Below are 25585 nucleotides of genomic sequence, written 5' to 3'. Positions count from 1 at the left end.
AATTTTTACTGATTACCTACTGATGCCTTAGGGAGGTAAAAGAAAGGAAAATTATTTTCACTCTCCAACCTCAAACAGTTAGACTCAAAATGGAGTCAAGTGTCTTCTACTCTTAAACATGAACACTTTTTGGCCACAAGTGCCTTCTGGGTGTTTGAAAATAAATTCAACTAATGCTTTATTAGAATGGATAGTTAAGTATTTGAACAAGGCACTCTATTATTGTTTTGACTATAGTAGATGGAATAGGCATTCCACTAATAATAGCCTCTAAGTTCCCACAAAGCTGGGTTTAAGAGGAATGCTTCTCAAACAATAGCCAGCTTTTTCAAAGATATTAGGCTATTCATTAAGTACCAGTCAGTCTTTATAGACAAATTTCTTACCTGTCCCTTGGCAAATTCTCTCTGTGCAAAGGCTAGTTTGTGAGATGATTTATTATCTAGCAGATAACGAGGTGCAAAGTTGACCATGCAAGTATCAATGTAACGACCTCGGCCTTTTTTGACATCAATACCTAAAAATGATAAGAACAATTCAGCTTAGTAGATCCAGAGAAAGAAAAGTTTAACCAAATACAAATAAAAACAAGCAACCATCATGATCAAAATTGGATATCACAAAGAGTGCTATCTTGGGCCCTCTTCTTTTCTCTTATACTACTTCACTTGGTGATTTTTACCAGTTCCCATGGATTTAATTACCATCTCTCTGCTGATGTTTCTCGAATCTACATATCCTGCCTTAACTGTTCTGTTAAACTCTAAGACTTACATCTCTAACTTTCTATCAGATATCTTGAACTAGATGTCCAATAGACTTCTTAAACTCAATATGTCCAAAATAGAACTCATTAATCTTCTCTCTAAAACCTTCTTCCGGGGCAGCTGGGTAGCTCAGTGGATGGAGAGCCAGGCCTAGAGATGGGAGGTCCTGGGTTCAAATCTGGCCTCAAACACTTCCTAGCTATGTGACTCTAGGCAAGTCACTTCAACCTCATTGCCTAGCCCTTACTATGCTTCTGCCTTAGAACCAATACAGAGTATTGATTCCAAGAAGGAAGGTAAGGGTTAAAAAAAAAAGGGGAGGGGGTTAGGACACCACTTATCCTTCTAATCCCCCAGGTTCCCAACCTAGGTGTCATATGATCTGTTGCAAAGGCCTGCTCATTTTACTTTTGTGACATCTCTCAAACATGCCTCCTTATCTTTTTTAACACTGTCATCACCCTGGGGTAGGTCCTCATCACTTCACACCTGAATTACTCCAATAGTCTGCTGGTGGATCTGCCTGCCTCAAGTCTCTCCCTATTCCAATCTATCTTCTATTCAGCCACTTAAGTGATTTTCATAAAATGTAGGTCCAACCACATCACTTCCCTATTCAATAAACTTCAGCATCAAATATGAAACTCTCCATTTGGTGTTCAAAGCCCTTCAGAACCTTCCCCTCCTAATTTTCTAGTCTTCTTGTATCTTACTCTCTACACTCTCCTGGCTTTTATCAAAACAAGACACTCATCTCTCATTTCTGGGCATTTTCTATGGCTGCCCCACCCATGCCTAGAATGCTCTCACTCCTCATGGTCATGGCTTCCTTCAGGTCTCAGCTAAAATCCCACCTTCAATAAAAAACCTCCTCAATCTCTCTTAATTCTAGTGCCTTTCCACTGTTGATTACTTCCTATGTATGATGTCCATGGCTTGTTTGTATACAATTGCTTGTATGATGTCTCCCCAAATAAAATTATGAGCTTCTTTTTCTTTTTTTAAAAATCCTTCCATTCTCTCTTGGAATTAATACTAAGTATTGGTTCCAAGGCAGAAGAGCAGTACAAGCTGGGCAATGGGGGGGTCAAGTGACTTGCCTAGGGTTACACCCCTAGGAAATGTCTAGGGCCAGATTTGAACCCAAGCCCTCCTGACTCCAGGCTGGGCTTCTAGAAGATTATGAGGTTCTTTGGGGGCAGGAACAGCATTTTAATTTACTTTGTAGCCCATGTTTCACACTGACCTTAGCACACAGTAGGTGCTTCATAAATGTTTACTGACTTAATAAGCTCCCTCAATTATTTAATAGTACAGATTTAGAGAGGAAACTATGACCTTATTAGCAGCATGTGGTTTCCTATTCTAATCTTAGTAGCAGTTTTATCTACAACCACTTGATTGGTAATTGATTCCTCTATAATGTCTAATCTTATTTCCTTAGAATGTGGTTAGAATGACAAAATTCATCCACAAGTACTTTAGTATAAATATGAGGACTTGGCCACCACTATTACAATTTTATAACCTACCTCTAAGTTTATGCTTCAAATATTTACCACCTTAAACATTATTTTCATCCTCAGTCACCCAAAAGCATGTAGTCTCCCAAAGCAGGTAGGCCCGAAGTAACATATCCAGGAACTGAGATTCCTAGATTTCAGGCCCCAACTAAAAAAAAATTAATCTTACCACTTTAATCAATAGCTCCAGGCTCTTGGATTAGTGATTTAATACTGTCCTTAACTGTCACTTTCTCCTAGAACTTTTTTAGTCTTTTGTTTCCACATTATTGCTCTTCTTTCTCATGGTTTAAGAATCTAGTTTAGTCAAAATGCTCAAAAGAATACAATTTAAATCTATTTCTAATTCTTTTATCCTTGGAGGAAGGGGAGATCAGTCTTTTCCCTAAAACAATCTGCTATATACTTTATATACCATGATCCAAAAAAGAAAGATGATGAGAAAGAAAACCTTTAAAACACCAAGTCCACACCCTAAGCTATTTTGCAAAGGTAGATTACTGAAGACCAATAAACCAATAGTAAACAATATAAAGCCTGCACCGGATTAGAATAAAGGTACAAATGATAATTAGGCATTCTCAGGAAATGTCAATTAATTATCAATATAAACAAATGTCTAGATAATTTTGAAGGCTTGCAGAGACCTAAAGAGCTGGATAAATCACAAAACACCAAAGAACTAAGAACAAGTCATTCAGTTTGCTAAGCATCTCTGTATCCCTAGCACTTAGATGCTTAAAATGTGGCTGTTTAATTTTCTCAAAGAGAAACACCAGTGCTCAGGCTCATATAGTATCAACTGATGCTCCAGGTCTGGCTTCACAATCAAGTATCAATGTGAAATGCACTATCCTGCCAGAACTCCCACAAGGGGCCTGCTTGGTCTAGCTAGTGCTGACTGGTTCTTCTTTAGGATCCAATCTCTACAGAACAGCCACCTGATAGTCTGTGCTCCAGAAGCTCATGTGCTTCCTGCCTGCCTCTTCTAGTCGGTATTTAAAGCCCTCCTCCAGCTGCCCTGGCCTATCTTCTCAGGCATAGTAAGAGCTTCTCTCTGCATGTGGCTTGTCCCAATGCTCCCTAAACATCCCACATTCCTTCTTCCGAGCTTTGCCCAGACCAAGCCCTTCATTTGAAGGCATTTCTGGCTTCCCTCAAGGCTCAGATCAGATGTCCCCTCCTCTAAAAGGCCATTCTCTAGTTGCTCGGTATCTAGTAGTATTCTGCCTTCAGAAGACACTAGATTTTGCATTTAAGTTCCTATCTATGTTCCTCCCTGTCTCACTCCTACAGAAAATGCATGCACATCGAGGGCAGAGACTTATTTTTTGCCTTTATGTCTCTCACCTCTTAAAATCCCTGGCTGTAGGAGGAACTTAATAAGTGCTTGTTGGATGAATGAACAAGCAGTACAAAGATACTTGAGAGGAGATAGGGCAGGGCTTTCTTCTTATATAGAGAAGACTCAGGCCTCAAATTACCAACCCAATCAAAGGGTTGGGGTGACTCCAAAATCAATTTTCAAAACTTCCCATTTAGAAAAGAAAGAAGGGTACAGATTTATATTAAATTCAAACACCTGGGAAGATTTAAATGAACTGATGCAAAGTGAAGTGAGCAGAACCTGAAGAATGTTATGCATAATAGCAGCAATGTTGTAAGGACAACCAATTATGAAAGACTTAGCTGCTCTGATAAAGACAATGATCAAAGACAATTATAAAGGACCCATGATGAGAAATGGTATCCACCTCCGGAGAGAGAGCTGATGACTCTGCATATCTAAGCATACTTTAAAAAAAATCCTTTTTAGTTTTATTATATTATTTCTATATATTTATTTGTGAGGGGTTTTGTCTGTGTTTTCTCTTGCAACACGGCTAACGTGGAAATATGTTTTGCTTGACTTAACATGTATAATCGATACCATGTTCCTTACCCTCTCAAAGAAGGGAAGGGGCAGGAGGAAAGAGAGTTTAGAACTCAAAAAAATTTTAAGTTTGTTCAAAATTCCTTTTATGTGTAATTGAGAAATATTTAACAAAATAAAGATATATTTTAAAAATTAATTCCTGCCCCTCACTGCAGCATATGTCCGTCTTCTCTTTTCCAAGGGCTACGGAGGTCAGTATTATGTTAGCTCATCCTACCCATGAGCAATCAATGTTTTTCCAATTGTTTAGAGCTAGTTTTAATTGTTTGGAAAGTGTTTTGTAATTGTTTTCGTATAATTCCTGTGTTTGTTTTGGTAGATAGATTCCTAAGTATTTTATATTGTGTAGGGTGATTTTAAATGGTGTTTCTCTTTCTACCTCTTGCTGCTGTGATGTGTTGGAAATATATAGAAATGCTGATGATTTATGTGCATTTATTTTGTATCCTGTAACTTTGCTAAAGTTGTTGATTATTTCTACAAGCTTCTTAGTTGATTCTCTAGGATTTTTTAAGTAGACCATCATATCATCTTGCCTATTTTAATACCTTCAATTTCTTTTTCTTCTCTAATTGCAACTGCTAGTGTTTCTAGTAATATGTTGAATAATAGAGGTGATAATGGGCATCCTTGTTTCACTCCTGATCTTATTGGGAAGGCTTCTGATTTATCCCCATTGCATATGATGCTTGTTGATGGTTTTAGATATATACTGTTTATTATTGGAGGTCAGTATTCCCACTAATACAACAGGTTGTATGCTTCAGTGGAAGTTCTGCATTTCACTTATATCAGTCACTTTGCAGAGATACCAGTTTGCTAGAAAATAGTTTGTTGGGTTTTCCCCCATTTGTTCTTCCAGCAGGTCCACACCCAATAAGGTTTAACCTGTTCTGGCTTGCTTTGGGAATCAAATCATGTAAGTACAAGCTACCAGGGAGAAAGAAAAATTTGGCATGAAATGACCAGTGCCTATTCTCAAGGTGGAGTCAACAATTTTGCATGTGGAAAAACCAGGAGACCTTCCATGGATGGAGGATCCAATGAGAGAAAAATCTTTTTTTCTTTGACACTCAATGTCAACAAGATTTAAATAGCAATTCACATTTAAGAGGTGGGTAAACAATAAAAGCTCTCTATTCCCAAAATCATGTACCAACACCAAGGGAGCCCTAAACATCTAATAAAGCCAGGACATACTTTGAAGGCTACTCCAAAACCCATCAATGAATTCTGGATAAATACTACAATGATGGCATTTGGGGTTTTCACTTTAGACATATGAATAATGATACTTGAATATAGGTGTTCAGTTCAACTGATCAAATACTTACTATGTGCCAGGCATTGCCTTATATACTGGAGATACAAAAATTTTAAAAAGCAATCACCGCCTTTAAGGAGCCTACATTCTATTGGGGGGAATTCTCATAACATTAAAAATTAGACACTTCATAAGAGTTATTATCATTATTACTACTTTTGAAAAAAGGCAGATAAGTCAAATTTATCTTAATCCCTACAAAAACACTCCTGGTATCTCTATGGGAACACCCCTATTCAATAGCATAGGACCATGATTTTGCATAGTTACTAACTCCAACTTTCCTATACTTTCTTCAGATTTAAAGGACTGATTTCTAATCCTGCTTCTGACCCAGACTTGCCCTTTGGTTACAGGAAAATCACTGAAATTCGCTGCTCCAGTTTCAGGGAGAAAAATGACACCCACCCTCCTAGAGATTGCAAAGTTTAATGAATGCAGAGGAAATGATGAAAAGCCTTTCTAAGCGTTCTTATTATTCTCCTGAAAAATAAGGATTTAAGACAAAATGTATTTCCCTGGACACAGGTGAGTATGAAATTAAACAGAGTCAGCCCTCAGGAGAAAGTATTATGTAGCTTTTTAAAATGCATTGATGCCACTTGTATTCAGAGAGACCCAGAAAGCATAGCTAGATAACCTATAGGACATTTCTGCACTGTGGCAAGGCCTAAGGCTGTAGTACCATGGTAAGGAGGTCACAAGATCTGTCCTAGAAACTTAACTAGAGGTCACATACCAATGTTATAAATCAGGCCAGGCCGGTTTCCTGGTTGGATCACTTTAAGGGCTCGAACGCCACTCCCACCATCCAGTGAAAAGCCCTGGCACCAGCCAGGCACACCTTCAGGGTGAATTCCCCTTCCAATCCTCATGGTACAGCTGTTGAGAAGAAAAGCAAATCAATAGAACATAATAGTGAAACTCCAGGTCCAATGCCTATCATAGCTGATGACAGAGCTTAGATCGTGTAAGTGTTGGTTGTATGAATATCGAAAGCAGGATTTTTCTACAGTTTTGTGCAGTAAAGGCTTTATACTCAGAAATGGTGGAGTTCCCCAGATTCAACAGATGTATTAGCCATTTAAACTGGATGGTAAACCAGCTTGATAAAGCATAAAAGTTTTTGCCAGGCTGTGTAAAGGGGGCCAAAAAAATGACAGATGAATTTAGTGCATGCCAACACAAGAAGATGAGGCACTTCAGCCCTTCCTTATAAATTGGTGCAAACTATAGGGGTTCCCCCACTGATGGAACATGCAACCCATCTAGACTTGGAATAGAGAGTTTTCTTGAGGTGCTATGGACAAACAATTTATCCTGGTTCTGGCCAACAGACTAAAAGCAGAACCTCTTCAAAGGGAGTTGGTCTTTGAATGATAGCTATACAGCCTAATGGACCAACAGAGTTCATATTCCATTGAGAAGAGGTTTCAAGAGGCAATTTCTAGATGACTCAAAAAGGCAAAAGTAGGATTTTAGTAGAAGCAACATAATTCATCAATTGAAAAGTAATACTATGTAAGTGTCTGAACTATCAATTATAACTGAGATAAGAATGTAGGAGTTGTCATCAACTATTCCTTAAGGACACTGGCTCAATGTGGTCTAAGGTTAAAAAAAAAAATGGAAGAATATCAGAAACAGAGTAGAGAACACTATCCTAATCTTGTAAAAAGCCATCCTGCCCAATCCTCATATGCTCTCCTTTCCAGCTGAAAACTATTTTTGCATTTTTATCTCCTTACCACTTTCCCTTCTGATTTAGAGGAAGAAATGCCCTTCCTTCCATTTTAAGGTTACCCCACCATTTATGTTCTTCTCCATTCCATTTCATTACCTTGGCATCATTAATTATCCCCCTCATTACATCTCTTAGCCTCTTCACCTCATTAGAGGGAGGGTGAGGTATAGGGAAAGGGGAAGTATTCCTCAATAGCACTACCCGATCCTGCTAGGGCTGACAAGTCATCTCTTTTCTTCTCACTATACACTTCCTTAAAGAATAGTCTAGACTTACCACTTACTCTATAATCTTTCATAATCATGATTTTCCCCCTAACATATGATATGTAAGTTTTTTAGGTTCGTTAGTTCTCTCTTAATCATTATAGCCAATTGTCTTTTTTGAGAACAGACCTCAGATCTATCTGTACCTTCTGGCATGGATGACTATATCCCTTTACTTAAAACCATCTTCTCCTTTGGATCCTATGATGCTACACTATTCTGGTTCACCTACTTCTTGTTCAGTTTGTTTCCCAGGCCCTCTTATTCATCCCATACCTAAAATATCAGCATTACCAGGCATTACCCAAGATTCTGTTCTCAGCCTTCTGCTGTCTTCCAAGATGATCTCATCAATTACCATGGCTTCAATTATCATTGCCATTAGGATAAAGATGGCTTCCAAACCTCTATCTCTAGCAGTGACCTCTTTCCCAGGTTTAGATTACATACTTCCAAATGCTTTTGGAGTTTTGGAAAACTCTACCTCCACCTCAGTAACCCATTAACACTTCAAATTCATTGCCTAAAACTAAATTCATAGACTCATAAGCATTAAGTCCTGTAAGGAATCTTAGACATTTACTCTTCAAGTTGAGAAAATAACACTTCTCTCTTCTACGTAATAGTGAGGAACTATGAGTATGGAGTGATACATATACTGCCAGACTCAGCAGATACATATACTGGTTGGTTTGGATGAACTGTCTTTTTTCCTCTCTATTTTAAAATTTTTGTTCATGCGATGGTTGTCTGAGTAAAGGAAAAGAATTATTCAAAAGTGAAAGCAATATAAAAACAAACAAAAAAAACCATAACAATAAGTTTAAAATTTTTAAAAGAAGTCTATCCTTCCAAAATGCCATAGAATCAATGTTTTCACATTGGGGTGCTGGAGGAAACTTTTGAGAGTCTCTTAAATGGTAAAGGGGAGAGCAAATCAGTCAACACTTAAAGAAATTGTCAGACTATTCATTAGAAGGTTAAATACTGTTGCTGAAGCTTAAATACTTTGGCCATATAATGAGAAGACAGGACTCATTGGAAAAGACCCAATGTTGGGAAAGATTGAAGGTAAAATGAGAAGGGGACAGCAGAGGATCAGATGAATAGAGTCATGGAAACAACAAGCATTAGTTCAAACAGACTTTGGAAAAAAGTGGAGGACAGAAGGGTCTGGCATGTCAAATGGGGCCATGAAGAGTTGGACATGACTGAACAACTCTTTCAAATACTCTTCCAAAACCAGCTCCTCTTTCCAATTCCTATCCTGTGGTTAAGGGTACTACTACTATTCCTATCACTACTTCTCAAATTCTAGTTATCACTGTAGGATATGTACTGGACTACAAGATAGCCCACATCAGTTTTCAAGGGTTTGATTATAATTTTTATACAAATGACCACCACCCTCAAATAAGTATATCCAGCCTAGTCCATATCTTAAATTAACTGTTCACCAACTGTAGGATACTGCTAAGACGGTCAATATTGTATCATCTAGCTCTTCACTCTGTATGAGAAAAGCAACAGAAGAGTCTTAGAATTAAGTACTGAAAATTAAATAGGACAAAATGAGTCACTGTGCCTTCTTTCCTGGAAGCATAACTTAATCCCAAGTTGCTTCCTAGAGAGAAGAGTTAGAAACAAAAAGCCCTAGATTTTGTCAATAAACTTATTAAAAATAAACTTAAGATTCTCACATAAATGAATGAAAAATCTTTTATCAAAAAAGTAATGTTGAGCTAGCTGAAATTACCAGATGGCTTTCTTTAGCTATTGCTAAGCCCAGCACCCCAGTCAATAGTTTCCAACATGGATGCTAAATTACTAAAACTTAACTCTAGTCTTGCTTGGTGGAATAAATCCACATTTATTAAAGTAGAACACCCAAAGAAGCACAGAGTCTGTGTGTCTTAGAACACTATGAGGCTATCAACAAAATACTACAAACTATTGGCATGATATTTTTCTAATAGCAGAAATGTTCTTCACATATGACTTGGTAATCTCAGGCATGTCTTTCTCAGATTAGAACTTTAATCTGGGGTAGGCAGACAATACTAGGTCTATAGTAAAGGAATGAAAAGAAACTAGTAGGGAAAAGACTAGTACAATATAAAATTAATGGTCCCTATCATTCTCCTCCTCCCCCTTCAGTAATTCACCTAAGTCTTGCCATATTTCATTTTCTTTCCTATAATTAAAATAAACTGGAAATGCTCTGAGATACTGAAATTGTACATTTTATTTAGAAGGCTAAAGGAAAAATTTCAAAAATTCTAGCACAAAAGGACTTGGACTGGACTGAGAGATTTGCATATATTTTAACAGAAGACCATTCTATCTCCAATATATATCCATCTTCCTTTCCTAAATTAAAAGTTTACAGCGGCAGCTGGGTAGCTCAGTGGATTGAGAGCCAGGCCTAGAGACGGGAGGTCCTGGGTTCAAATCCGGTCTCAGACACTTCCCAGCTGTGTGACCCTGGGCAAGTCACTTGACCCCCACTGCCTATCCTTACCACTCTTCTGCCTTGGAGCCAATACATTGTATTGATTCCAAGACAGAAGGTAAGGGTTTAAAAAAAAAAAAAGTTTACAGAAAGGAAAAATAGCATAGGGCAGTGAAAAAATATGGGTTTTTTCTCCATTACAGTTATGAGAAGTATGATATCAATACGTGTAAAGTAAAACCACCTCCACTGTTTTTTATTACAAACGAATTAAATGATTTGTTTTTAATATCAAATAACAGAAATTAGATATGAAAAAAGTCTTATTATGTCACCCTATCTATCTCTTTGCCAAGCCAAGGTTATCATCTACAGTGTATTTCTACTTAAACATCAGGCCTACATCCTTTACTTAACTTTTTCTACTTTCTAGTAGCGTGTTTGCCATTCCCATAATGAGTTTTACTTACAGATTTGGCTGTTCTTTGTCAGCATAACAGAATAAAAGGGGACTCAGGCTTCGAGCCAACTCATGTTCCTCAAACTGTCCTGCAGCATCTGTTTTAGCATTGTCTTGTCTAAATATAAGGGGTAACCCTTTCAAGGAAGAGATAAGGGAGAGAAGAGTTGCAATCAATCAAATCCAATGCACTTAAGACAAATGAAATTGAATTCACAGAACCATAATATCATAGAACTAGAAGGGTCTGCAAAGAACATAATCCAATTCCTATCTAAAAAGGAGAATCTTCTCTATAGTATCCCCAATAAGTAGCCATCTAACTACTGACTGAAGAATTATGGTAAAGAGGAACTCAGTACCTCCTAAAGCAAGTCATTCTACTTTTGGCAGCTCTAATTGTTATTGATCAATAGCCTCCATAAAAATTGGTGCCCAGTAAAATGATCCAACACAAATTAAAACAGATGAGATATTTTGATTTTTTAAAAAGGCAGACCTGAGTAAGAATTCAATGTTAAGGAATTTAGAGCTTAGTTCCTAAAAGGGTTATTTTGTCTATGGTGGCCAAAGTAGGATCAACATCCACTACTCAGGAGAGGAAGCTGAGGGTTCTAAGGAGCTGAAATTCTTTCAGCAATCAGTTTGCACTGGCTCTGGCTAGCTGAGAAAATAATCCCAAATTCCTAAGGCTGATATCAAGGGGCTACTGAGGCCAAAGTTCAACATACCTGTTTTGTTGATCAGCCAATAAGGAGCAGATATAAAGATTTTCAAGGACCCTTCTGCTCGACATACAATCCGGATAGTAAGATTTAACTGCCGCCGGTTGATATCATACAGTCGCATTCGCACCATGTAATTTTGGGTCCCAGGAGGAATTAGGAGCTCTTTACATAGTGGGAAATTCTCTAGAGACACTCCTAGAATATACAGATAGAAAGCACTAATTTTCTGAGGGTCTGTTCTGGTCTTTCAAAAATGTATTTTGGAAAAACTAATTTGGTTTCTTCTAAAATTATCTCTTAGGTTAATAAAGATTAGAAATATGTGAAAGAAAAATGAATTACATCTAGCTGATAAAATATCTTTAAAGTGGTCAAGAACAACCCCCTCTCTAACTGGAGTAAAGTAAAATTCAGAGCAAACCAGACACTGGAAAAACCATTGGGAATTAATATTCAAAAGGGCAAAGTATACATTAAGGAAGAATCAAGACATCAAGAAAGCAATCAACTATATTCTACATTTTAAAACATAACCAGCTTCTTAAGTCAACTTTTAAAATGACAATAATTCATCTTATATTATTCCTTTATTCTATGGATCATTTGACTTACATGATGTCATTAATAACTCTAAAAATTTCCGTGTAAGGTAGGGAGGGCTAGATATTATCTCCACCCATCCCATCTCTATTTACAGCTAGGAAAAAGTGCAGTTCACAAGGATTAAATGTCCTGTCAACATCACATAACAATTAAATTACAGTCCCAGAAATCAACTTTGTCTAGTGCTAAGCTGTATTACCTTTGTGAATCAGCTATAGATTTTTTTTGCCCATTTGGTGTTTTGGAAGTTTAAAAATACTACTGCATGATCCTCCTAAAAAGGGCTCTAGTGAGGGTTCTAGCTTTGTCCCAGGGCTATTTGGAAATATTTTCATAGGAGCCAAGAAACATTTTGTGCTGCTCTCATTTATGAATAAAGAAGAGTTTCACTATAAGACCTTACCCAACTCGATGTTCTGAGATGTATCTGCTGTATGAAGGGCTGCCTCTTTGCCAGGTTTCAGTGTCCCATTAATTGGCATCCCTTTAACATAAAAGTCGAGTTCACAAGGTAGCAAGTTACAGATTACCACAGTTGGCAAGAGATAAATAGTGTGCCCAGGTTGTCTGAAAATCTGTTTAGCACTGTCAGACAATATTTTTGAGGGTATATAATCTGGATAATTCTCTTTTTTTATAGCCACACAAAACCTATTAAAGAAAGAAGGAAAGATTGGTGTGAAAATTAACAGATTGAATGGAAAAGCTGTACTTGGTCTCTTGCAACTCAGGAAGAGGTATATAACCTTACAAATGATTCAACAGTCTAATAAACATCAGCGGTTCTTGAGTCTAAATATTTTAGTCACTGATAGTCTAGCAACATTTAGTCAGAAACACCAATAACAATATAAGAATACCATTCGAGGTAGAGAGCTGGTTCTGAGCCCAATTCCCTATTATCCACTCTTTTTATACCCAAACTCTCTGGTTTTTCTCTTCCAATAGACATTGTTTTCTTTAAAATCTTTCAATATAAATAGCAATTAAATATGGAAAGCACCACAACTTTGGAGTATTTTTTAATGTCTTCACAAAGGTTCCAATAATCCTCCAACATTACTAACTTAAGAGCTTATATATAACTTCATATTACATTATCCCAAAAGGTATAATTATTACTGATGTTCAAATGAGCAGGGCAATTAAGTACTATTCCTACTATTTTTATTACTGGATAAAGTCTCCTGTTCTAGCTACATAGGACATTGTAAAGTCCTCAAGATGTAACACATGAACTCTCTAAAATCACAATGGCAATAAAACTTTATTATTTTCACACTATTAAATATAATGAATTCTCCTATCCCTTCATAAACCGTAAGAGTTTGTGTACATGAGTGTCTATAGTTTGGTCATTCAATCTACAGGCTAAAAAATCCAGATCAAGTAATGAAAAAATTATCAGAATAAACAATAGGTTTTTTGAGTTACTGAGTTAGAAATTATAATTTGAAATTTTCTTTAAACAAAGTGAATGGACTTCTCTATGCCTCAGTTAATTCCCCACCCCCCCCATCCTTTTGTCCTATTGGATGAATTCCTCCTAAAACCTCCATTATGAGAAAGGGCTCAGACAAGATGTCTTTCATTCTCTTAAATACTCAGCTGCCTTCTCCTTCCATCCCTTTATAACACTTCTCCCTCCCCCAATCTCTAAGTAATGAGTTCCTCCCAGACCCTCCATTTGGAGGAAGGCCTAAGACCAGCTAGTCTTTATTCTCCAGGTATCTTCACTCTGACACCAGTGGGTCCCTTCTTCCTGTGCTCCTAATTACTCTACAGCTCCCTTCTGTGAGTCATCTTATCTCCACTAGAATGTAATGCCCCCGTCTCTCTTAAGGAAGGACTATCTTTTTTTTGTTTGTTTTTATCTGTATTCCCAGGGTTTAGCACAAAGCCTGGCACATAGTAAATGCTTAAGAAAGGCTTGCAGGCTTGACCTGAACATCTATCTGTGCAATGCAGTAACCAAGGTATTAAGTAAGCTTAGTCTTAGTCTAAAATGGTCTAGTACTACTCATGACAAATGAGACAATATATGTTGATGTATTTAATAAAATGCTATACACAGACTATTTGTTTTTCTAGCAATACTACACCAAGTACATCATCTCTGGTCTAGCTCTCCAAAGGTCTAGATCAGTGATGGGCCTGGCAGTAGTTTGCCCATCACAGCCTTAAGCAATTCCCTAATCCCTACGCCCCCACATCCAGATGTAGTGATTAGGGAATTGCTTAAGGCAGTGATGGGCAAATTATGGCCAGATGGGGGGGTGAGGGGAGGGGATAGTTTGCCCATCACTGGTCTAGGTAAAGCTATCAAAGCCCCCAAGAAAGTAAGTGACAAAATGTAAATCTGCTTGTCAATCCCTGGTTCTAACCACTTCTATACACAAGGGAGGTAAAGTCTTGGGTTGTTTCCTATACTTCCTAGACTCATATTGTAATATATTACCCTGACATATATGTATTAGATTTCAAGCTCACTCAGGTAAAAACCATGTACTCTTATTTCAAACCCTTATCTTCTGTCTTAAAATAGATACTTAGTATAGGTTCCAAGGCAGAAGAGTGGTAAGGGCCAGGAATCTGGGGTTAAGTGACTTGCCCAGGGTCACACAGCTAGCAAGTGTCTCAGGGCAAATTTGAACCCAGGTCCTCCCAACTCCAGACCTGGTGTTCTGTCCATTGTGCTACCTAGCTGCCCCTGGAACCACATATATATATATATATATATATATATATATGTAATGAAAAGATAATTACATTTTATTATTTTTTAGATTCTTACCTTTTGTCTTACTTTTATTTTTAAATATTTTTCCATGTTTACATGATTCATTTTCTCCCCCCCCTTTCTGTCCCCCTCCCAGAGCTGACAAGTTTCCACTGGGCTGTACAAATGTTATCACTTGATACCTATTTTCCAGATTATTCATTTTTGCTGTAGAGTGATCTTTTAAAGCCTAAACCCCAAATAACATACCCATGTATACATATGATAAATGATGTCATATGTTCTTTCTTTTGCACTTCTACTCCCATAGTGGAACCATATATTTTTAAGAACTATGACACAAAAAGACCTAATAGACTTCAAGTTATAGTTATAAGATTCTCAAACACATAGATTCTCACTTCATATAAATGAATTGCTTCTTCCATTAAAGGTTCTGAAATAAAATAGTGTTACTCTCACTTTCCCTTCCTGAAGATGGCCAATGCTGCCTATCCCCTGGTTTTTGCCTAAAGAAGGAGAAAAAGGAAAACAGGACTTCCATACCTGAAAAATCTGCTTTTTTCTGTATCCATTGAATGGCACTCCCTTTTGCTGCTACTAACCTCTGAGGTCTTCACTACAGAGGTCCAGTGGATAGGAGTCTTACAAAAAAACACTCCCATCCCCTTAGGCCGGGCCTGTAACCGCCAAGAGGTGAGGTGTAAAGGAACTGCAAATGAATCCCCTGGCATGATAGCTGGGAGCACAACAGGTTCTGCAACAGAAAAGAAATAGTGGCAATCAAGGAAATAGGCTGCTAACTGAAAGAAGATCTGAAAGAAAGATAGTATATGTACTAACTGCTTAGGAATACAAATGCTTCTTACTGAGAAAGAGATGTGTGCAAGCTACAACTTACTGTCAGGAGCAGAGGGGCTATCCAGCCTTAGTTCCATTGGTGTCTCCAGCCTGTTCTTCACTATCAGAGCTGAGCGCACAGTGATGACCTTTCGAGCACTACCTTCCATGGTCACTGCAAAAACCACCCGGACTGGCGGGAGTGAAGAGAACTACAGGATTCGTTATAAACACAGAAAGAATATTGCTGTGATTTTATAGATCTGCACAAAATGCTACCTAAATGGCTAAGTCAGAGGCTTAGCAGAATTTGAAAATTTGTTTTATTATTCCTCTTCTTTTCATTAATGAAATAAGAGTAATTGCTCTTTAAGCCATTTGGCCTTGGGGCACATTAAGTTTAGATCTAAAGACAGTTGAAAAAAATAAAAAAGTCTCAATACTGCTTTTTCTTAAAATAGTCTGCAAAGCTGATATACAGCATCAAAAAAGAAAATTAACTTTCTGATGCATATTCCTAGCTTCCAAGACACACTATGAAGCTGTGAGATTAAAGCAACAATCTTCCAAAAATCTAGACTTCCAGTTACTAGAAATAGAGAATAAGCTAAAGTGTTTCTTCATTTTGTGTGAATTAAATATCTGGGGGACCTCCAATCCCATTCAATCCTAGAAAAGATTCCCCATGGCAGTCAGTGTCCCATATCTGACACAGACCTGGCGTGTCAGCACCATGAGGGCCAGAAGGCAAGGATGTATGAAAGCCATTGGCCAATGGAAGGATCCAGGTGGAGGAGCTTAAGTTTGAAAAGCCAGGACCGAAAGCTGAGTCACTCTTTTTGCTCCCTCCCTTCTCCTGCATCTGACTCTCTCTATCCATCTAGCTTGCAATCTCTGGCAAGCAGCAATGTGGAGGGAACTGTGGTAAGTGGGAATCTGGGACTGGATCCTACTTAAGTTAGAAAGGCTGGAAATCTTATTTTTCTCTTTCTCTGTCTTTACTAATAAATATTTTCAAATTTAGTATAAAGTTTCCAAGACCAATTTTTATTTCTGCAGTCATAATTTACATGTTTTTTAAAATGTGGTTTGTTAAATGAATTCAATCAACATTTATTCAATAAATGTTAGTAGTATGTTTCCTATCTGTAGAACCTCATGTTAAACACCAAATGTTATAATATGAATAAAACAAAGTTATTGTTATCACAGATAGTCTTGTAGGAAATATAAGACATGGCATCAGAGGACTTAAGTTTAAAGGCTAGCTAGCTCAACTACTTACTATTTCTGTAACCCTGAGCTTAATAAATGCCCTATCACTTAACCTTTAAGGACTTCACTTCCCTCATTTAGAAAAGGAAGAAGTTGAACCAGATTAGCTCTAAGGTATCTTTTGGGCTTTAAATTAGTTTCCTTCCTTCCTTCCTTCCTTCATTCTTTCTTTCTACCTTTCCCATCCATTTTGGAATCAATATCATATAATGGTTCCAGGGCAGAAGAGTGGTAATGGGGTAAGTGACTTGTCCAGGGTTAAACAATTAGAAAGTATCTGAGGCCAGATATGAACCCAGGACCTCCCATCTCTGGGTCTGGTGTTCAATTCACTGAGCCACCCAGTTGCCCCCCAAGCTTTAATTTCTGATACTATATATGTAAGTATAATGTCGAGTATGGTATGATAAAGACATGAAAGAGGTGGAAAAAAGTTTTAGGAAAAAAACAGATTTTTTTGGACTGCATAGACTAGAGTTAGTGGGTGGGGGGTGGCACTTAAGATGACCCTAGAAAAAACGTAAATAGGATTTCAACAAGTAGTCAAAGGAAATAGGTACTCCTGGAAAGCAAATGATATGAACAAAGTCATGGATTTCATCTTAACTAGGGTGGAACTATGTGAGTCAAGAAAGGAAGTCAGATCCAAGAAAAGCTGTAGAGGAAGAAATGACAATATTTGGCTACTGATTGAATATATGGGCTAATAAGTTTGTGAAGAGTTAAGAATGGAATTAAGATTATGAACCTAGAATGGTGGTGAACTAGAGAGAAATAGAGAAGTTTAGAAGAGGACTAAGTTTGGGGAGGACAGTGAGGTGGCACAGTGGATAGAGCCCACATCAGTTAGTAGTAGTTCCCTATCAGTTACAATGTAATCCATTGTATTTTTTGAACATGCTTCCTGTTGCTCTAGCATTCAAAGTCCATCAGATGAATCCAGAGCAAGGCTGAGGGACTTAGGAGAAAGAAAACTAGCCACATTCAGAGGAAGAACTGTGGGAGGAGAAACACAGAGGAAAAACAACTGCTTGAACACATGGGCTGATGGGAATATTATTGGGGATGAAGACACTAAATGATAGCTCTAGTCCAACTATCAATAATATGGAATTAGGTCTTGATCATTGATACATGTAAAACCTGGTGGAATTGTGCTTTGGCTACAGAGGGGTTAGGGGAGTTTGGGGAGAGGGAAAGAACATGAAACATGTAACTATGGGAAAATATTCAAAATAAAAATAAAAATACAATTTAAAAAATAAATGAATAAAAGTCCATCAGGCTCCCAGACTTCTAATTCCTCTTAGCTGAAAGTGCTTTCCCTCTTTAATTTAGTTCTTATTTATCCCATATAGCACTTACTTCATATATATTTGTTTGCAGGTTGTCTCTCCCATTAGATTGTAAGCTCCTTGAGGGCAGGGATTATCTTTTGCTCCTTTTGCATCCCCAATGCTTAACTCAGAGCCTGGCATATATAAACAAGTGTCTACTACTGAATGTTGATTAATTGGTCACCATATCTGGCACCTTCAGATTTTTTTCTCAAAGAATTGATATAAATTTCCCAGTGACTGGTCTACAAGTCTTTGGCTACTCTCACTGACTAAGAGGGCAAATAATGCAAAAAGTGATTATTAGGGGGCAGCTAGGCAATGCTTTACTAGGTCCAAGGGTATGTACAATTTTATAACTCTCTGGATATAATTCCAAATTGCTCTCCAAAATGGCTGCATCAGTTCACAGTTCCACTAGTAGTATATTAATGTCCCCATTTTTTCACATTCCCTCCAACATTTGTCATTTTACTCTTTTGTCATTTTTTAGCCCATCTAATGGGTATAAGATGACATCTCAAAATTGTTTTGGGGGCAGCTGGGTAGTTCAGCGGATTGAGAGCCAGGCCTAGAGACGGGAGGTCCTAGGTTCAAATCCGGCCTCAGACACTTCTCAGCTGTGTGACCCTGGGCAAGTCACTTGACCCCCATTGCCTACCCTTACCACTCTTCCACCTATAAGTCAATACACAGAAGTTAAGGGTTTAAAATAAAAAAAAAAAATGTTTTGGTTTGCCATTTCTCTAATCAGTACTGATTTAGAGCATTTTTTCATATACTTATATATGGCTTTGATCTCTTGATCCAAAAACTGTTTATTCATATCTTCTGCCCATTTATCAATTGAGGGGAATGGCTCTTATTCTAATAAATTTTACAAAGTTCTCTATATTTCTTAGATATGAGATCTCTATCTGAGAAACGATAAATCCCCCCTCCCCCAATTTTATGCTTTCCTTCTGATTGTGTGAAGTAAATTATTTAGGGGACTTTGATCCCCAGTTCCCCAGCAGTGGACATAGGTGTCACAGAGTCACTTGTATGACACTCTAACCCTGTGTCCTGACATAGTCAGCATCAGCATGAATGTCCCAAGCATCAGCATGCCAGAGTCAGCTTAACCTCAGGATGGAAGGGCAGACAGCAGGACATCTGAAAGCCATTGACCAAGAAAAGCAAAGGCAGAAAGCCAGGTTGTCTTCTTTATTTCCATACCTATCTCTGAGCTGCTCCTTATCTCATCAGGACATCTCTGGCATATGGCAGCCTAAGTCAGCTAAATAGAGAATCAGGCCAATCCTAAAGTAAGAAAGGCTGAGATCTCTCTCTCTCTCTCTCTCTCTCTCTCTCTCTCTCTCTCATAATAAATGCTTATAAATCTGGTAATAAGCCTCCAGATTAATTTTAATTTATAACATAATCTTGGATACCACCATTTTTATTTGTACAGAAACTTTTTAATTTAATATAATCAAAATGTCCATTTTACATCTCACAATGCTCTCCATTTCTTATTTACTCATAAATTCCTCTTCTATCCATAAATCTTACAGGTAATATGATCCTTTTTCTTCTAAAACATTTATGATATTTCCTTTTATTTCTAATCATGCATCCATTTTCATCTCATCTTAGTGAATGTTATAAGATCGGTTAGATTATCTAAATTTCAGAGGGGTAAATTAAGGCTCCCCAATATTATTGTTTTAATGTCTATTTCTTCCTGTAATCCACTTAATTTTTCCTCATAAGAATCTAGATGCTATGCCATTTGGAGAATATCTGTTCAATATTGATACTAGTATGTTGTCTTTGATAACTTTTGGCAAAATGTACTTTTCCTATCTCCTTTAATTAGATCTATTTTGGCCACTGCTTTGTCTGTGATTGTGATTATTATTCCTGACTTTTTAATTTGGGCTAAAACGTAACAGATTCTGCTCTATCCCCTTATTTTACTTCGGTGTATATTTTTCTGTTTCAAGCATGTTTCTTACAAATAATATATTGCTGAATTCTAGTTTCTAATCCCTTCTTCTAGCCTCTTCTATTTTATGAGTTTGTTTATTCCATTCACATTCAGTTGTTACTGTTGTGTATTTCTCTCCATCCTAGCTCTTACACATTTTCTTCTCTTTTCTCCCATTCTCTAATGGTTTGTTTTGCTTCTGTTTAATACCTACATCTACTCTCTTATTGCCCCCATTTCTCTTAATCTCTTTCCCTTCTCTCTCACTCTTGGTTAGGATATATTTCTGTACCCAACTATATGTATGTGTATTTTTCCCTCTTTTGACCAGTTCAGATTAGAATAAGGTCCAATTATCATCTGCTTCTCCCTCTCCATCCCCACTGACCGTACAGAATTGCATAAACTCCTCCTAATGCACTATATTTATGTGAGACAATTTCTTCCCTTTTTCCTCTCTCTTCCCTCCTCTCCCAATGTGGTCCTCCTCTTCCCTATCCATTCCATTTTTTTTTTTTGAGATCTTCAAAACAAAACATAATCTCTTTCAGGCCCTCAAAGAGAAAGAGAAGTTTGAAAGGGTAACATTATATTATATTATACATGAATGAAACTAGTTTAATCTTTTAATACTATAAGTATAATTGTTCATTTTTATTTTGTAATTCTTTTCAAACTCCTGTGTTTATATGTCAAATCTTCTATTCAACTCTAGTCTTTTTATCAGGAATGATTATAAGTCCTCTATTCCATTAAAGGTATATTTTTCTCCTGTAGTATTGTACTCATTTTTGCAGGGTAAGTTATTATTGGTTTTAAGTCTAGATCTAGAATATCATAGTCCAAGTTTTTCACTCTTTTTTAATGATGGCTACTAAATCTTGTATGTTCCTAACTGTGGCCGCTTGGTATATGAATTCTTTCTTTCTGGCTATTTGCAGTATTTTTTCCTTAACTAGGGACTCTAGATTTTGGTTATAATATTTTGGGGAGTTTATTTTTAGCAAATGACTAGAGGATTCTTCCCATTTTTATTTTGCCTTCTGGTTCTAAGAGATCTGGATGGTTCAAGGATTTGCTTATAGATATTTCTGAGTCACTCTCTTCTAGGTTTATGTCTTGAGTTTGTGTCTATCACTATAATAGCTCTTTAAATATTCTTTTTTTGTTTACTCATTCTCTCAGCTACTTGACTTTGGAATTTATAACAATCTTGGGCTCTGCACAGTTCCGGAGGGAGGATGTCTATCCTGACCTTCTATCCTAATACATTTTTCTGCTGTTTTCACAGCTCAAGCTTTGGAGCTGAAAGTCTTCAGTGATTCCAAAAAAGTGTGATCCAGGGTGAAGTCTGTTTACTGTCCTGGTCTGAACTCTGCAAGTTCCTGGTTTAAGTTTGGGTACCTTGGCTTGTCCCTAGATGGAGGTTTCACTTCTGGACTCAGGTACTCTTAGCCTTCTAGGAGGCTCTGCAGGTTCAAAGTAAGTAAACTGCTGGCTCCCCTTTGGTCTAAGACTCTTTTCAGTTTTTTCAACTATAGGCTTCCACACTGAGTCAGAGGTTAAAACTAAGTCCATGCTCTGCTTCTGGGACCAGAGCTATAAAGCTACATTTTGCTTCCAGAAACATTCCTTAATTAGCACACATTAGGGTACACAATCACCACAGATCATTGCTCTCTGTTCTGGATCTGTGACCAGTAACTAAGTAATGAGCAACAGAATTGCTTTATGGCACCTGTCCCTGGCACCTAATGCTAGTTCAGGGATCTTCTGGGATCTCTTTCTATATACTAATGCTTCCTGCCCTAAATGCAGTCTCTGCCTTCGTTTAGCCCATGCACAACAGACAGCTCCACATACATTCCTGGCCAAACTTTGTCCTCTAGTGGTCTCAGAACTCTCTGTCTCCCTAAGCCATTCTAGGCTAGAAAAATTTCATTGACTTTTTCTTGGCTTCCCTGGTCAGAATTCATTCTGGTGCTTTTACCAGACCTTTGCTGAGGAATTATGCTGTACTACTTCCTCTCAGAAGGCAGCTAAGTGGCACAGTGTGGATTCAGGAAGACTCACCTTCCTTAGTACAAACCTACCCTCAGGTAAATTACTAGCTGTGTGACCCTAGACAAGTCATTCAACCTTGTTGGCTCCAGTTTGCTCATATGTAAAGTGAGCTGGAGAAGGAAATGGCAAAGCAATACAGTATATTAGTTAAGAAAACCTCAAATGGGGTCCCAAAGAGTTGAACACATCTGAAATGCCAGAATAACAATAGCAACTTCCTCTTACTCCACCATCTTGACTCTGCCTCCTATAATTTATAAACCCAAAGAGTTTTCTATGGTACCAAGTGGTTAAGTGATTTGCACCTAGGTCTTCCTATCAGTTGTGCCACAGTGCATTATTTCACACTTACATCTATATAAAGGAAGATAACTTTAAATGTCAATAAAACTAGATGAAGTACATTTGACAAATTTGCTATTTACTTATTAAAAACTTATTAAAGCCAAGGCACACATCCTTCCTATCTCTAACAGTCAATTACTAAAGTACAAGACTGTTAACTGCTAATAACAAATGCTAAATTATAACAGTATAAGGTTGCAAGTACTATTAATCATAATTGCTCTCTGAACCATTTTAATGGTTTTCTGGAATTATCCTGCAAAGCATTATATAGTTTTAAATTTTTTGAGGGTGGCGTGATGGAGAGAAACAAAATCTGTCAATTAAGAAGTTAACACAATGACAAAAATGTTCATTCTATGCTCTTTAGAACTATAGAAGAAAGATCTTAACATTACCAGTACCAATGATGATGTGGTTATTTATCTAGAGTCATACATCTTAGAGAATAAATGCAGTGGGTCTTAGGAAGAATTGTTAACAATAAAGCTAATGGAGGTGACAGAATTTCAGCTGAGCTAAAAGATAATGCTGTTAAAAAGTACTGTATTCAATATATGAACAAATTTAGAAAACTCGACAGTAAGGACCAGAGTGAAAAACAGTAGTTTATATCCCACTCTTAAGAAGGGCAGTTGCAAATAGTGTTCAAATAACTGAATAATTGTATTGATTTCACATGTCAGCAAGGTTATGTTCAAGATACTGCAAGCCAGACTTCAGCAATATGTGAATCAAAAACCTCCAGAAGAGCAAAGACTGCTTTTCAAAGAGGCAGAGGAATTAGAGCCCAAATTGCCAACATGCACTGGATTAAGGAAAAAGCAAGGGAATTTCAGAAAAACATCTACATTTGTTTCACTGACTATACTAAAGCCTTGACCGTGTGGATCACAACAAAACATGGCAAGTCTTCAAAGATGGGAGTATCATCTCACTTGTCTTCTGACAAACTTGTATACAAGTCAAGAAGCAACAGTAGGAACTGAACATGGAACAACTGATTGGTTTAAATTTGGGAAAGTAGTATGACAAGGCTGTATATTGTCATCTTAATTTATTTAATTTATATACATCATGTGAAATGCCAGGCTGGAAGAAGAAAAAGCCAAAATTAAGGATGCTGGGAGAAATATCAATTATGTCAGTATGTAGATGATATCACTCTGATGTCAGAAAGTGAAGCAGAATTAAGAAGCCTTTTCATGAGTGAAAGAGGAGAGTCTAAAAGCTGGCTTGAAGCTTAACATAAGAAAAAAAAATCTAAAATCCTGGCTACTGGTCCCATCCTTTGCTGTCAAAATAGAGGGAGAAAAAAATGGAAGTAGCATCATTCAGACTTTATATTTTTGTGCTCAAAGATCATGGCAGATGGTGACTATAGTCATGAAATTTTAAAAAGATGTTTGCTGTTAGAAAAAAAAGCTATGGGAAATTTGGACAGCATAGAAAAAAGCAGAAACCTCACATTGCTGACAAAGGTCCATATAGTCAATTCTATGGTTTTTCCAGGAGCAATGAATGAGCATTGCAGAACTGATGCTTTTGTTCTGTGGTGCTGAAAAAGCCTTTTTAGAGTCCTTGGACAGCAGGGAGATCAAATCAATAAATACTTAAAGAAATTAATTCATTGTAAGGACAAATACTGGAGCTGAAGTTTAAATCCTTTGACCATAAAATAAGAAGAAAGGGCACAATGGAAAAGACTCTAATGTTGGGAAGACTGAAGGCAAAAGGAGAAAGGGATAGCAGAGGATGAGATGATAGAAAACATGAGTTTGGGCAGACTTCAAAAGATAGTGGAAAATTGAAGGACCTGGCATGCTATGGTTCCTGGGATCATAAAGAGTCAGGCATGGCAAAACAGAGCCCTGAAGAGAAAAATTTTTCACTAGTTGTCTTAGAATGTGTGCCCAGAACACACTGATAATGCTCTTTCATTAAAAGAACAGAACTACAGCATATCTGGGTTTTTGACACAAAAGCAACTTCTATATTAAAACAAACAGTATCTGAACCAACCTCATAAAACAATGAAATGAAGACCTGTGCATTTTTAAAGAAAAAAAATCAGTCATGCCTTCAGGAAGTGCCAATGCAAAATCCAAACTTTCTGGAAGGTCTGCATAGAGCCAAGATCTCTAGTCACCAGAAATGTCTCTCCCTAATCCAGGGCAATAAAGCACTGATAAATTCAGTGCTGAAGAGCAGTCGCTTAAATCTTGACTTTGTCAATATTTCATATTTCAAAATTCAACACCTTGAGGAACAGAATTCTAAGTAGAAATCTGGAGGAAGTTCTTAAAGGTTGTCTTGTGATGATACATCAAAACAATGGGAAAAAAATATTAGAATTTTTCAATTTCATCCATTCTTGTGAAGGTTGGACTTAAAGCCAGAGAATGTATATTGCAGTCAGTGCCTTTTCTTTATATCTTAATTCTATAAGAGAAGACCTTGGAGTCACCCCATATTTATTTTATTCAGCCCTACTCAGTATAGTATATAAACTGTCAGTGGAAGATTATATTAATATGGTTTTTCAGGAGGAATATGCTTTACAAACTTAATGGTTGATCATTAAGAGATTTGCATTTGTAAGAATTTACATGTTCTAGTGATCACTGCAGGAAAACATTCATCAGAAAAAGTCTGGTCCCATTCACAGGGTATATGTGATAAATGTGAAATCATAATAATAAAAGCTATACTCACATAGACCTGAGGATGTATTATATTTGTTTTGCTGCTAGGGCTGCCAATCTAAAAAAAACCCAGAAGTTAAACGATCAGCACAAAATAAATGATACAAAAACAATAAATCCTAATGCCTTACTTTGTGAAAATTCATTAAAGGAATATCTGAATTAACAGACTAAATTAGGAGAGTAGTTATCTTCAACATAAAGCTCACTTATTCATTCAACTAGTAGTTATTAAACATCCATTATGTGCCAGGCACTTTGGGAATGCACAGACTAATAATATAATTCCTGGTCTCAGAATTCACTAGAATATTTCATTAAGTGTAAGCTCCTTCCATGCATTTAGATAAAGTGTTTCTGTTCTTACAAAATGCCTATTACTGAATAGAAGTTGCTAAAGAAGGCATGGAAGAAGGAAGAAAACACAAATATCTGAAAACAGATTATCTGCTAATGCTACCAAATGAAATCTAATAAAAAATGAAGATAGTCCACTTAAAATTG

At 37.1% G+C, this 25585-nt stretch overlaps 1 protein-coding gene across 2 annotated transcripts in view; it reads right to left on the bottom strand.

Moving 5' to 3' along the window:
- VPS13D (vacuolar protein sorting 13 homolog D) overlaps positions 1-25585 on the bottom strand; it is a 364180-nt gene that overhangs the window by 201307 nt on the left and 137288 nt on the right. For both annotated transcript variants that reach the window (XM_044667757.1, XM_044667758.1), the window contains exons 43-50: positions 25092-25139; positions 15445-15595; positions 15090-15300; positions 12207-12454; positions 11204-11395; positions 10483-10609; positions 6290-6432; positions 387-517 (exon numbers count right to left, since the gene is read on the bottom strand). In XM_044667757.1, the coding sequence (XP_044523692.1) occupies positions 387-517; positions 6290-6432; positions 10483-10609; positions 11204-11395; positions 12207-12454; positions 15090-15300; positions 15445-15595; positions 25092-25139 (1251 nt within the window). The remainder of the gene's footprint in view (positions 1-386; positions 518-6289; positions 6433-10482; positions 10610-11203; positions 11396-12206; positions 12455-15089; positions 15301-15444; positions 15596-25091; positions 25140-25585) is intronic.

Source organism: Gracilinanus agilis, chromosome 3, assembly GCF_016433145.1.
Source record: "Gracilinanus agilis isolate LMUSP501 chromosome 3, AgileGrace, whole genome shotgun sequence".
Classification (NCBI taxonomy): Eukaryota; Metazoa; Chordata; class Mammalia; order Didelphimorphia; family Didelphidae; genus Gracilinanus; species Gracilinanus agilis.
This window is presented reverse-complemented; position numbering and strand designations above follow the sequence as displayed.